The following is a 14,274-nucleotide window of genomic DNA, read 5'->3' on the forward strand; positions in this document are numbered from 1 at the left end:
TAACATTGTAACTGACATGGGAATATCCTCCTAGTTTATCTAAGCTCCTATGAATCGAACCAGCTGTTGGCAAGAAAACAAAGATGATTAGTGGAATGAAACAGATGTAACTGAGTCATGTCTCTAGATTTGTGTGTGTGTAATACACTGCAGTGAGTATGAGATGTACCGTCTGTGTGACCATATTCTTAAAAGTGAAGCAGGTCCAGTTGAGATGAATGTTTTACGTAAAGCAACAGTAGCAGTTACGCAAGTGTGTGTCGTCGCAGCTGGCAAAAGATTCGGTGCTTCTGTTTGTTCTCCATCCAGCTCATGTTTGGCCTCTGGGCTCTGTGACTAATAGCGCAGCTTTATTCAACACTTTTTCAGCTAACCGCAGGTAAACCTGAAGGAGCTGCCTCATTCCACCTCCCTTTGTCTGAGCTAGCTCTCCTGCAAGGTCGGACTTGTTGGAAGTGAAGGGGGGTGAGGGGGGAGAGGGATTGCTCACAAACAGTTTGAGGGCATAAAGGAGCATTCCTGAAAATGATTGCTTTGTGAAAAATGTAAAACCTCAGTTTGGCAGCACCATACCCCCATATCACTTTAACAAAACCAGCTGTGGTGTTTTGCACAAGTTTTTATGTTGTGGGCATCAGAACATGCTTATCTGTTTTCTGTCTTCACACTGCAACATCTGCTGTAGCTCTATGGGCTCACATACAGGTCAAGAAGATTTTCAGGCTGTGAAATAATGTCCAGAATAAATTTCAAAACCACAGGTTGTGTATCACCCTTTGTAAACTAGTGACAAGACTTTACATCAGAAATGTAAGTTTGTGAATGTAGAATTTTTTTTAGAATGTCTAAATAAATTTTTTTATGGAAATGATATCAACAGCAAGGCTATAGCAACTCAGAAAAAAAGCTTTTGTGAATGTCTGGGCACAGATTCAAAGGAAGCAGTACATTTTAAGTAAGAGAAAAAAGAGTACAAATTAACATTAACATTTATATGTTATGTTTTTGTGTAACTTCTGTGTCACACAAAGAGTGGGAACTTTTCCCAGGTGTCTTTAGGTGTTTTATTTGTACATATGTACTTGCACAAAAGCTTCTTTTTTTCTTTGTATAACCTCATTGTGGATGCAATTTGTTCACAGATTTTATTTTGACGTTCTCAAACTATAATTACAACATCTTAAATTTCCCTTGCAGTGATTTTTACAGGTTTATAAGGCTGGTTAACAATCACAGATTTTGAATTAATTCTGAACATCATTACACACTGTCAAAATCTTATTAACCTTTATTTAATCCCATACAGTTCTGCTTAAATCTCCTCTGGTTAACTACAAAACATTACTGTATTTTATCCTAACTAAATTACATACGTTCACTCTGTATTTGTAAACATTTAAGGAAAGCGATCTATTGAATGCATTCATTGTGAAGCTGTGATTGGTTCCAAGTAAAGCAGCCCCAGCCCTTTTACTGCCCTCGGTCCACAGTGATCAACTTTATTATTATGGACAATAAAGAAAAGACAGATTTATATTTGGACTGAGCACACAAGATCAACGGCCCCACGCTCAGCCATGGAGAGTTATTTGATCCAGACCAGGTACGCAGCCAGTGTTTATGACACAGAAACAAACATTTCATTACGAGGAAAGTTGAACGTGGGAAAGCAGCAATTTCTCTGTTCATGTGCTGATAGGAGAGACCGATACTAGTGAACTCCCTAATCGGCTGAGGTGGTAATTTCTCAGGGTACTGCCTTTATGATTCCCTTATGAAATTGTGTACCTTTTATAAACTATCACCAGTTTATTCAGCATCTGTTACAACTTGGATTTTCCCCAAATACCCCCTTTTTTTCTCGGCACTGACATAATTGGAGTCAACCTCATTTCATTAAAAATGAAAAACACACACATACAAAACAACACTGTAATTGCTAACAGGCTGTGGGGCATATCCTCAGAAGACCTAGCCCAATTCAATTTCAAGGTCTTTCTTAGAAGCACACGCAACAGTAGGTACATAATTTTGAACGGATTACTCAGCAGTTGTACAGGAGCTCCCCCAGCCAAATCCAGAACCGCAGATCTTTGATGGGCATCGCTTGACATTGTGCAGAGGTCTGATCTCAAACTTAACAAGTCTTTTTAGATGCAGAGGGGAATTGATGGATGGAGATCATGACCATCAAAGATTTTAAACTGCTTATATAACAGACCTCATTTCTCAAAGACAGCACTGTATGGTGGCAACATTTTCATCCTGTCAACTTTATCTTTGGAAACTTTACTGACATTTGACCTTTATTTATCCAGGAAAAGTTTGCTGAGCACACATGCGGCCTTTTCAACACCATCTTGCTTCACACTCAGTCAGTTAAAGGCATTCACACCTGGGAGATCCCTAGTATAACCACAGACTGCTACTGTTCGCTGTTAAACATCCCTACTGGACCATCAGAGGGTCAAATAGCATATGCATGTTTGCCTGTTCACTAGCTGATTATGGAGAGTGTTGAATTATACATGTTACCTCCATCCTAATTTATTGATTGTTTTATCAATGAACTGATTAATGGTTGTGAAAATAATGAAAATGCCTGTACTGTTGTATCCCAGTATCTAAGGGTATCTGTGAAAATGCCCAGAACTCAAAAATATTAAGCTTACTATCAATTATGGCAAAGAAAAGTGCCAAATCCTACATTTGAGGAGCTGGAACCAGCAAATGTTTTTAATTTGTTGCTTGAAAAATGACTATGACGATCAAACAGTTGCCAAATAGTTGTTAATTTTCTGTCAGTTGGCTAGCCCAAGCTTTGCAAAAGCCAGACTAAAGCCACAGTGAAAAACCATGGCTAAGTCATGTATCAGCCCTGGTGTTTTTGTAGCATAGCACCTAATGACATTAGTCTGACCCAAACCCTGTACTTCAGAGAGGACGCCCAAATGAGGCTAAGTCCTTGATCCTGTGATAAATGCTCTGCTGAATACAGAGACTCGTTAACGGTGAGGTGCCAGGATTTTCCCATTAAAGCCTCTGGAGTAGCACTATTACTTTTAACACATTCCAGTGGGGTCTTAATCCACACTGAGCCAAACAAGTGGCACAGGCCTGAATCACTCGGGAGGGGCAAAGAAAAAGTAGTGAAATATGATATCAAGGCACATGGTGCATTCTCAAGATCTGGTTTTAGTTGAGCACCATTTTGGTAGTGATTATTTAAGGCTGGAGGACCCCCTGGCCCTGATCCCCCACTGTGTTTGCAGATGGAGTTTGATGGTCACATTACACTGTGGCTCTTTATCACTTCTTCAGGAGCAGTGTGGGATGGCTCTGCAACCATTAACAAACATCCCTGTCGGCAGTTATTTTAGCCCCTAGACAGGCTAAAATAACAAGGTCTTCCATAACCCGTTTAAATTAAGAGTGATGGATAAAGCTCATCCGCTGTCTCAAGAATTCAGATCTTATCCCTGACTGTATTAAGCCCTTGAGGGTCTTGAGTCGTGCTCATGCTCCCTGTCATCCGGTTCATCCACCAAGACATCTGCTAGATGTATCCATGTCTTAGAGGAGGACATTCTGGTGGCCTTTGAGCAAGTCACGTAGGGACATATGCAGAACGAGGCGATGTTTGTGCACAAGTCTGGGCGTTATGCAACAGGCGAGGGTGCAAGTGGGGCAGTTCCTTTTGGGCTGTTTACGAGGAAGCTCGGTGGTAGTAGACACACCTACTCATGACTCTGATTTAGTACTGGAAAAAAAGAACTTCCATCTCCAGACAAGAGGTCCCTGAGGTCTGTCTTATTTTGTTTAGTCTCTATTGTGTCAGCATGGACCTCCTATTATGTAGACGACACATTCCGACAGTACAGCATCCAAAAAATCACGTTCAGAAGCGCATTTTAGCGTACTTCCAGCATCCTTTAATTGTCGTAATTGTTTGAATAAGGACAGAAGCAGTTAGTCAAGATTCTTTCCTTTGTGACCATTTTAGTTCAAAATGCAAATTAAAGACTTTATGGGGAATTTCAAGTGTGCGTCACCAAATGCCAAGTATTCCTCGGGGATTGTGTAACTTGTAATGGCCTTCCTAGTTTCACACCTCTCGCAGTGCGGATTATCATTTCACCCACTCTGCTTGACAGTCGAGGAACTTAACATGGAAAGATTACATCGCAGAAATGTTTGCCTTGAACCTCGCGTACAGTTTCAAATAGTAATTAACAACAGAAAGGAATCTCGTCTGCCTAAACAGTCTCACCAAAGGGGCCATTGAGTAGCTCTTTGGGGCTTTCAATCGCATCACACACCTTCTCAGTTTGCCCAATATTTGGCTGATTAATTGATTTTTTCATTGACAGAATACAATTCAACAGCTATTTTGATAATTAATCATTTCAGCCATTTTTCATCTGCCAATCCCAAACATTTGCTCGTTATGATTTCAGCCATGTGAGGATTTAATGCTTTTCTTTCTCATGTATAACAGTAAAAGGTAAGAAAAAGTAGGTAAAGCAATTAACTGATTCTCATTTGGAAAATTAATGGAAGACAAGGAATTTTAAAGAATTTTCTTGAGAGAAAGTATCCCAAGACAAAAAAAATAAAAAAATAAGTGTTTCTATACAGATACATATTCTTAAAATAACTCATCTCAATCAAAACCTTTTTTCTAGTGGAGGCTTTTATTTAAAAAATGGATGTGACCACTGCCATGATCTAATTTGTCTAAATAGGTAAACATGTGGGGCTCACAGGTCCCCTGTTGGGAAGACTCTCTTGCAAAATACTGGTCTCTTTGTTTTCAGAGAGGGTGATCATTAGTTGAGCAGAGTGTTGAGGGGCCAGCTTGGTTGGTTGCTGGGTCATACATTTTTATTTATTTATTTATTTATGTTTAATCTCTTCAGTAAGTTAAATAGAGAGCCACTTTCAGTTCTCTGAAAACATGTTACATTTCCATGTTAGTGGGTAGCTTTTATCTGACACTGCTGAGTGAGATAGATGTATTGAAAGTTTCACTTCTTAGATGGCAACTACAGATGTTAATGAACATAAGAGTTAGAGCTCTGATTACAGTATTACTGTGACTTTTGAGTGATTTTTGCCTCATGAACAAAACTAAGAAGAGGTATTTTTTTAATAGCAAGCCCGTTTTCCATCGAGCTTGTAAAATATCCTCATAAAATGGAAGCTTCGAGCTGATTTCTGCCGGAACAATGAGTTCATTGTGATCAATAAGGGAAGACATGACTAAACTGCTCCTGCCCAAAGCTGTCCTGTGAGTTTTTTTGTGAAGTTTTGTGCTCAGACTACTCGGAACCTCTGCTGACCTCCTCTGGTGCGGCAGCTGAACTGCACCTTTAAATCTTAACAATGAGAGCTGGGCTAAAGCAGGTCTCTGCATCTGAAAGAGGATAACAGTGAGTCGTCAGTGAGCGCACTCCTCTGTTGTTACAGCCCCCACCCTCCGACTATTGTTTTGAAATACGCTCACAGAGGGGTGGGGGTTATCACTGAGGTCTAATTTATTCAGCTGCCTCCCCCCACAGCGAGTATTTGTATGGTTTGGGACAGGGACGTGTGCCGGTGCATCTGTGTACAACATTGGATTTGTGATGCTACGAAACATCATGTGACAAACTCAGAGACATGGAAGAGACCACACTTTTGTTCCTGCACGTGTCTCATATGATAAAGAGCCACACATAAAGTCAAATTCAACAGTATATCCCCTTTCTCCCGAGCAGTGAGGAGCTCTGTGTCAAACAGGAAACATGCTGATGATGGAAATCTGGTTGTACCTGATATTAAACCAGCACCTTGTTGTTACAGGACTGTTTTGATAACCGGTCCTCACTGAGAAGCTTGACTGTGTGCTGTCCCAGCATGATGGTGGCTCTGACACAGATGTCTGGGTTTTGGAGGCTCTGGCCTCGGGGCCCGGAGGTGTCCAGAGCTGGAATGTGTTGCCTTGTGGTCCTGCAGACTTTGTTGGGGGTGGGGGGTGGGGGGTGGGGGGGGGGGGGGGTACGAGTGCATTTGTGGGCCGCTGCAGTCTACAGGAAAGGCCCATGTTGAGGTTAGCACAGTGAGTGGTCCTTATATAAACCACCACATGTCTTCCTCCTTGAATAAAACGTACAGTTTGTTTTGTTTTGTTTGGACATCGAATGGCAACAATTTCGTTTTTTTTTTTTTTGTCTTTTGTCCCCCTAAAATTTCTTCTAACTCCTTCAGGCCAGATCTCCCAGTCACTTCACTAATTTGTTTCAACCTGCATGTTTCTTGTTTTGTTTTTTGTTTTGTTTTTTTTCTGTTACTGTTAAAAAAAAACATTCCAGCCTCAGCTTATGGACATTCTTTGCTCTTTTTGTCCCAGATGTGTAAATGCTCAGTTCAAAGGGAGGAATGTCTTCTCCTGGCGTTGTTTATCAGTCCTCAGATCACACATCCGAGCAAGACAGCCGTTGTGGAATGCACCTCATTTAGCCTACTGTCATCGTATCAGTGTGGATCTGTCATGCTGTTTATCATCTCCAAACTGCAGTTAAATTTTTTTTTTTTTTTACCCTGCTCTGTAATTTGACCATAATTCAAATGAGTAGACAAATGGGCCAGAGTCTCACTTTGCCTCACATATTTAGTTCTTTGCGTTGCCCCAGGAAAGATAGAGATAAGAGGAAGCGTGTAGAAATGTGGAACGCTGCATTACCAATCTGATTACTTGCGAAGCACATGAATTCACCCTGTGGATTTACAGTGACGTGCCACTGGTCTTAATGTCAGTGTGACTAAAGAAAGCTTCACTGTATTCTCATTTCCCTTTTGAGTTTGTCTCACTAACACAGTTGATGAAAAAAAAAACTAAAATTTCACTTCTCAATCAGCTTTCCACTCTTCATTTTGATGATCTTAACCTAAAGAAGTTACTTATCCTCAACACTTTCAGTGTAAAATAATCACTTTAAAGGGGCAATGAATGGTTAACGTGCAGAATCATGACTGAACATGTATGAAAACTAATTTGGAGATGAACTTTGAAACAATGAAATAGCTCTGATTTGTAGGCGAAAACTACTGCCAGCTCAAGAGTTTTAACATTTTGTACTAACAGAAAAGAACAGGGGCTATCAAAACTTCTTTGTCGGTGCATGTAAAAACCCTGCCTCCTTTTTAATTAACGCTTAATCTTTGAATAAGTCGTCCTGTGCCTCCGCAGCGGCAGGGTATAACTTTTTTTTTTTTTAGGCAGCGATTAATGTAACTTGTCCAGGAGTCAGTCTTCCCCGGGCTAAACGAAGCGGAGGAGGGAGCGGCTCAACTCCGCCCCCTTGTTTTCTCACCATGTGACCGAGCGGGGTTTTAAGACTCACTCGGCTCCCGGTTAAACAAGAGCCATCCGTGTCTGAACACTCAGAGGAATTGTATAGTAGTAGAGGACTTTTTTTTTTTGGGAGAAGAGTCTTTGGAGAAACACCAACATGCGCTGCAAAATGAGCTACAGTCTTCCCTGCTCGCCAGGAACTTCACCGACGTATTCGGGGCGTTTGATGTCTTACAGGGCGAGATGCGTCAGGTAAAAGACTTTGATATACGGTCTCTGCCGTGCGTTTTATTGTCGGGATTGTGAACTTGTACCCCCGTGTTCTTGTTACAGTCTGCCGGCTCGATGCTTTTCTACGGTTTACGTATAGTGGTTTTATTTTCTGTGTTTTAGCTTTTACTGCCTGTATACTCTGTACATTACATGTTTCTTTAAATGGGCCTAAGATATTTAACTCTCAGTCGTGCCATCGTGGGCATAACTTGACATCCAATCTGCTCTTTGGCCATTTGTTCTGGCTCTGTGTGTGCCCCGCATGTTTGAAGTGTTTTCCCATCAGCTGTTTGGTATGCAGGCCTCTGTCCTCTCTTTGGCTGTGGCACTCCAGCATGTTTTCCCCAGAGTGTGGCATCTGTTTGGTGTCTGTTTGTACGTACGTGTCCCCCACCCCCTCATGCCCACAGCGCGTATGTACGTGCGCTCCAGCATGTAGGATGCATACACTGGACAGACTAAGCCATGCTGATGCACAGTGCTCAGCTTTTTGGTTTACAATATTTTAAACGAATCTACAGGATGGATGTAAGTGTGGTGACTTAAGTTTTTTGTTTTGTTTTGGGGGGTTTTTCCCTACAGTTTTCCAAGTTTAAGCTCTATCAGATTTGCGTTTCCATTAAAAAAACAGACTCAAACACATGGATATGTTTATGTATGTTTGATATGCCTGAATGCATATGCATATAAAAATGTTCAGGCATATTTGATATTTAGTTTATTGTTGCTTTAATCACCCATTACTCTAACATTAAGATTGATCGATCCAGGAAAGAGTTTTCTCCGTTTCTCCGTTTTTTTTTCCAAACTTTATTTATTTATTTATTTATATATTTTTTTAAAATCTCATCATAATTAAAACCGTTCTCCACATCATGTTCCCCCCTCATGCCTCAGATTCATGCCAGAGCACCTTCTAGCGGCACGAAAACGCTTCGCTCCCTTTTTCTTTTTTTTTTTCTCCTCCACATCCGAGCAGGGTGGTGATTGTGCAAGAGAGCCTTTCTGGAGAATCTGTTGAGATAGATAAAGATCCCTGTATGGTCTGTTTTTTTTTCTTTCTTTCTTTCCTTGAGGTAAAGTCAGAAACTTGGCATCGTGTTGTTGTATGAGGATCTGTAGCGTGGCTGAGTAAGTTGACCGTCTTTTGTGTTTAAGGTGGGATGCGTTTCTTTCCGTGGAAGAAAAGAGGGGGAGGGGGTGGAAAACTAGATGTTGCGCTTCCCTCGAGTGATTTTTTTTTGTTTCTTTATAACATTTAAACAAAGCTGGATGCGCAAAAGAAGCGATGCGGGTGCTTCATGTTTCGCCAGGACAGGATAAAAACGTGTTTTAAAGAGAATGGAGATAGAAACAATGAGATTTAGCCGATAATGTACACTGATAATCTGACGGCGACATCGGCCGCACCCGGAACACAACTCCTGCAGGACTGGAGCCAAGCTCCCCATCTGTAATCTGTTTTCAGTGCAGTCGAGTCATACTGGTATTCAAACATCCTTATCTCGTCTCCTGCTGATGCATTTTTTTTTAATTATACGGAAACATGTTCGTGAAAAGTGTTACACCTCTCCTTTGTTAAAAATGTTTAAAGTTATCTATGTGTGTGTGATCAGACCCTGATTCATACATGACACAGCCTTCAGTCTGTATTTTCTTGCTCAGACTAGGACACCTGGTTTTTCTCATAAAAACATCATTTGAGGTACTTCAGCTGTTGCTGACTGTCTGAATGGAAATTTACTCTTGGTGTGAAGTTTATATGTTGACCCCATTTTGCTGTTACTTCCATGTTGATATATGCCACAAAGGTCCACTGAGGAAAAAAAAGACCTAAGCACATGAGCAGCTTAAAGGGAAATCTAGACATATGAGATCATTTGTTGGTGACAGGAGACAGTTTTTAGGACATTGGGGTTTATCCACTTAACGTAGTGTGTGGTGTTTGTGATGAAGGCCACATTACCTCAACATGTTATCTGTAACTTGGAGGATTTTGTGAGAAAGTGTGCAGAATGTAAAGAATGATGGCCGTCCAGTGGAGTGTTTAACGTGTGACAACTTTCACCTCTCACCCCCTGACTCACTTTGCCTTTAATAACATCAAACACTGGGTCTCTCCAGGTTTTGAAAGTGTTCATCTCTCACACTATCTCAGGAACACTAAAAATAGATTGTTTTTGGTCCATGTGTGTGTTTTGGAAAAGGATTCAATCTCAAATCAGTTCATCTCACCGCCTGGAAATGGGCATGTCAGAAAATACCCCAGGGGCATGTATATAAAAATGATTTGTTTTTATCCTCTGAAGTACCAGTGAAATCTCTGAGGTCATGTTTGTTGTTTAAAGGACCAGATTTGGCAGTTAGTTAATGTGAAAGAGCTGATGCCAATCTTAAGCACGTGGAAGGCATGAGATTGGTATCCTGTGGTAACTTTTGCCCTTTCTCTCCACAGTGCATCTGGTGCCAGTGTCGTCGCCATCGATAACAAGATTGAGCAAGCAATGGTGAGTTTTCCACAGATGTGAAAGTTACATGTGTGGTGAGGTGACACATGCTCTCTGCAAGCCTGTAAAGTGACTTGTTTCATAATGAGTTTTCTGTTGCTGACGTTAAGTGGCACAACCTGTCTCAGAGAGGATACAACAACTCATTTTGTAGCAATGTGTAATAAAGTTGCTTATATCCATTTAAGAAACACTTCTGCATTTCCTGGCCTGAACATGACAGGCTTCAGTACGAGAAAACAATACACCAGAAAATCTCAGTGTTGCTTATCTTGTATTTTTATTGTTGTGTGATCTTACAAAGATATGTGTAGTAATTTTAGTTTCCCATTTCCTTTCCTCTCTCAGGACTTGGTGAAGAGCCACCTGATGTATGCCGTTCGTGAGGAGGTGGAGGTGTTGAAGGAGCAGATCAAGGAGCTGTACGAGAGAAACTCTGTGTTGGAGCGCGAGAACGCCGTGCTGAAGTCGCTGGCCAACTCGGAGCAGCTCAACCAGCTGTCCAGTCAGCTCAGCCAAGGCAGCAGCACATCGCCTCTGCTGCAGCAGCAGCAGCAGCAGCACCCGCTCGTCACAAACAACAACACCCCCTTAGTTCACCACGAGGGGAGTCAGAGCGTCCCTCATCAGCCCAACATCACCTCGGCGTGATCCCCCTTCCCCCAGTACACACGCTTAAAACACACACCTCCCACGGACAGGAGTGGAAGATCCTGTTAGTAAAAGACAACAACTACTACCGTCCCCTTAGCTCCATAAAGCAAAAGGCTCGTCTCTGCGTTCAGTGTGTTCCATTTGAGGAAAATTCAACAACAGCAACATCTTTGTTTGCCACCAAGAGCCATGCTTCAGTGTGTGCACGCTGCCATCACCGGGCCTTCACATTATTAAGACATTTACCACCCCAAGAAAAGTCTTATTCTGGCCCTCTGTGTTTGGCTGCTGGAAAGCTGGAAAAGAAGGAAAAAGGAAGGAGGGGCGGGGGAGCTGGTGCGCACCATAAAACTGCATGCTGTTCTCGTGCAGGAGACGGGGGTCAAGGGGCACAGAGAGCTCGATTTGTTGGGGCAACAAGTGATGAAAGAGGACAGCGCCCATGCAAGTGGCCAGTGTGTTGACAAGGGTCCTGTAAAACATCCAGCAGGGACTGTCCTCCCAGTATCTCTACCCCACATCACTCCAATGCTGGAAGACACCAGAGAACCAATGGAGAAGTTGGGGGAGAGGATTCGTCCTCCCAGAGCGGAGGAGGACGCCGGCGGGCGTCTTGGCTTCTAGTCGAGAGCCTCAGCTTGTTATATGCTGCAACAAAAGCTTGTGTTGTTTTCTCAGAGCCACCGTTCTTTGACATGAATCATAATACTTTTTCATTAGTTCAGTTTTAGTATTTGCATTTATTTATTTCAGGGCTGCTATTTTCGTAATGTAAATGAACAATGTCATGGAGATACTTATTAAAAACAAAAAAGAAACCGTTCTCTTTGGTCTTTTGGTATTTTAGAATCTGTCAGGTATTGAATTTGGTAGACTCTTGCAACAAGTAGATCTCAATAAGTAGGCAATAAGTTCCATAATAGAAATTTTTCTTCTCATGAAATAGTGCTAACACTAAAGCCGAGCTTGCATTAGGTGAAATCCAGGTTGAATGTATATTTTGTAAAGTGTAAAGTATTAAGAGCGAGGAGGGTTTGTACAGGAAAACACCTGTTATGAAATATATGATGGGATGTTTCGATAAAGAAAACTATAAATTAACTTTTTCTTTCTTTGTCAAAACAAAAAAAAAAAAGGAAATGAATTAAGGGGTTTGGTTGGGGGGATGATAAGCTGTGAAAATTGTTCAACCTACTTTATAACCAAAGACGCAAAGCTGTGTAAGTCTGTTCTTTTTTCCCCCCATTTTTAAATGCAGTTATATTTTTTTCTGCTCTCTCCATCCCTATATTTTGTTGCTGTTTTGCATGTTCTGCATGGTCTATAATCAAACCACTTTCTTACCTCATGTTTTTATCCAGCACTCTTATTTTTCTGTCAAGCTGTAAGTCTGTGAATGATTGTGAGAGGATTTATGAAAGAGAAAGGGAACAATGGGCAGAGAGGGTGGAGTAAGTAGTCATGGGTAAGAATTGGAAAAAAAAAAAAAAGAGAGTGGAAAGGTGTATGTATTGGATGGAGGGAAGGGCCTTGTGCACAAAACAGTCAGAAAAGGAGCCATCTTTTGTTTTCATGTTTTGAATTTCGTATGCAAAGAAAAGGTTTTGTTACATTGCAAATTTTAATGTATTTAATGAATGCAGCATTTAGATTTTGATTGTAGTCTACCAACACTTTGCTTACAAAGAAAAAACAACTAGACAAGAATATCCACAAAATGAAACAATGGAAACTATTAAACATTTCACACTTTAAAGCTGGAACCCAGTCGATTGTGTATGAGCATATTATGGGATGTCCTGTCTGTGTCACGTCTTTGTGCCTCCTGTACCGTCGTCTGCTGTCGTCAGGCGATCCGGTTTCTTTCTCTGTGGCTTAGAACCAAACCAAAATGCTTGGTAATTGTACAATCAGTCATCTTTCTACAGGATGGACTCTTCGATTTCCTTTTTGTTTGCAAATGGGCTTATTTCTTCTCTCTATAGAGTTGTTTTGTTTTTTTTTTCTTTCTGTTTTGAAGGAGATGCCGCGTACATGCCCAAGTGTACTGTATGAAAGTGATCACTGAGCCTTGGAGAAAATATCTTGTAATGCCCTTGTAATGTGCTGTTCAGACAATTTTAGTTTTCAGTCAGAAATAAATTACTGTTTTATTAAGAGACTGTCTTCACGTGTTTTTACCCACCCCCCTCCTTTTTTTTTTTTTACCTTTCAGCCACAATGATTTGTTCTACAAAATAAAGCTGAAGGCCTCCATGCTCATGAATTCCAGAGCAGATTGGTTGTGTAATAGCAGGAGGATGTTCAGAAATCCTCTGTAAAAGTACCTACACTGCCAATTAGACAGCAAAAGAATTTTAAGCAACTCAACCTAGAGAGAAATGAGCAGGAAAAAGTCCATGATACTAGCAGCTGGGGCAAAACTGAGTTATTCCAAGTAGTGTATTCATTTCCTGGAGAACTGACATCCAAATCTACAATGCAGATGTCCCATCTTCAGTCTTACATTTAGAACATGTGTTAGACAATTTGGCCTTTATGTTTCCCCTTTAGTGACATGGAGCCTTCTGTGTGTGTTACATGAAATTGTATGTCACCTTATTTATTTATCAAAATAACAAAATGGATGGGACAAGAATTGGATTTTATGAAAATAAAATGATTTAAATGAAGTACAATAAAATAACAGGCAGTTTAAGTTTTTTGTTTTCAAAATTACAGTTATAATATTTAATTGTGTATACTCCATTTGTTTTTCTGTAGTATTCCCATTGAACCCCCCCCCCCCCCCCCCCCCAAAAAAAAAAAATAGTAACATATGCAATAACTTTGATTTTTTGATCTTTTAATTAAAAATATATTATGACATCTTAAACAGAAGCCTGTAAAAGGAAAGAAAAAGGAAACTATTAAAAATGATTAAAAACTGACAGCAAAGCTCTGTGAAGAAAATACAATGTGTCTATGGTGGGAATGTCTCCAGTTCTATTCAGTCAGATCAGTGACTTTATTAGTAATTAGGTTCCCAGCCAACACTGACCTCATAGTAGTCCAATCACTGATCTATACAGAGGAACTCGTTTCCTCAGAAATACAGGAGACTCTGATAATGCTCTGCAGAATCTGATTGTTTGGAGGAATTTGTTTTTTCAAGGGGGGAGTAAACAGTTCCTGTGTGTTCGCTTGGGGGTTACATAAAACTAAATAATCAGCTTTTTCTGAAGAAGGGAGGAAAAATGTCACCTGCGCAAGCTGAGGCATGTGTGGCTGGGGCATCATTCATTCTTTTTCAGATATAAATTAGTACTCCCTGCTGGTCCAGAAAGGCGGCACCTGATGTCCTCTGCCAGCTGATGTGAATTTCACAACGGGAAGTCTAAATAATACTTTCAGAGTCAGTGTTTACTTTCTGAACCAAGTACGCAATTCTTTGTTATATTTATTTCCCCCTCTGTTTCTCAGTTTTGATTCCTTGTCCTCTTTCATGAATCAATGAAATCTGTG

General features: G+C 40.8%; 1 protein-coding gene across 2 annotated transcripts in view; it reads left to right on the top strand.

Moving 5' to 3' along the window:
* tsc22d2 (TSC22 domain family 2) overlaps window positions 1-12,929 on the top strand; it is a 34,517-nt gene extending 21,588 nt beyond the window's left edge. For both annotated transcript variants that reach the window (XM_041039789.1, XM_041039790.1), the window contains 2 exons: window positions 10,065-10,116; window positions 10,465-12,929. In XM_041039789.1, coding sequence (XP_040895723.1) covers window positions 10,065-10,116; window positions 10,465-10,767 — 355 coding nt within the window. In that variant the 3' untranslated portion in view covers window positions 10,768-12,929. The remainder of the gene's footprint in view (window positions 1-10,064; window positions 10,117-10,464) is intronic.
* The last annotated feature ends 1,345 nt before the right edge of the window (window positions 12,930-14,274 follow it).

Source organism: Toxotes jaculatrix, chromosome 6 (assembly GCF_017976425.1).
Source record: "Toxotes jaculatrix isolate fToxJac2 chromosome 6, fToxJac2.pri, whole genome shotgun sequence".
NCBI lineage: Eukaryota > Metazoa > Chordata > Actinopteri > Toxotidae > Toxotes > Toxotes jaculatrix.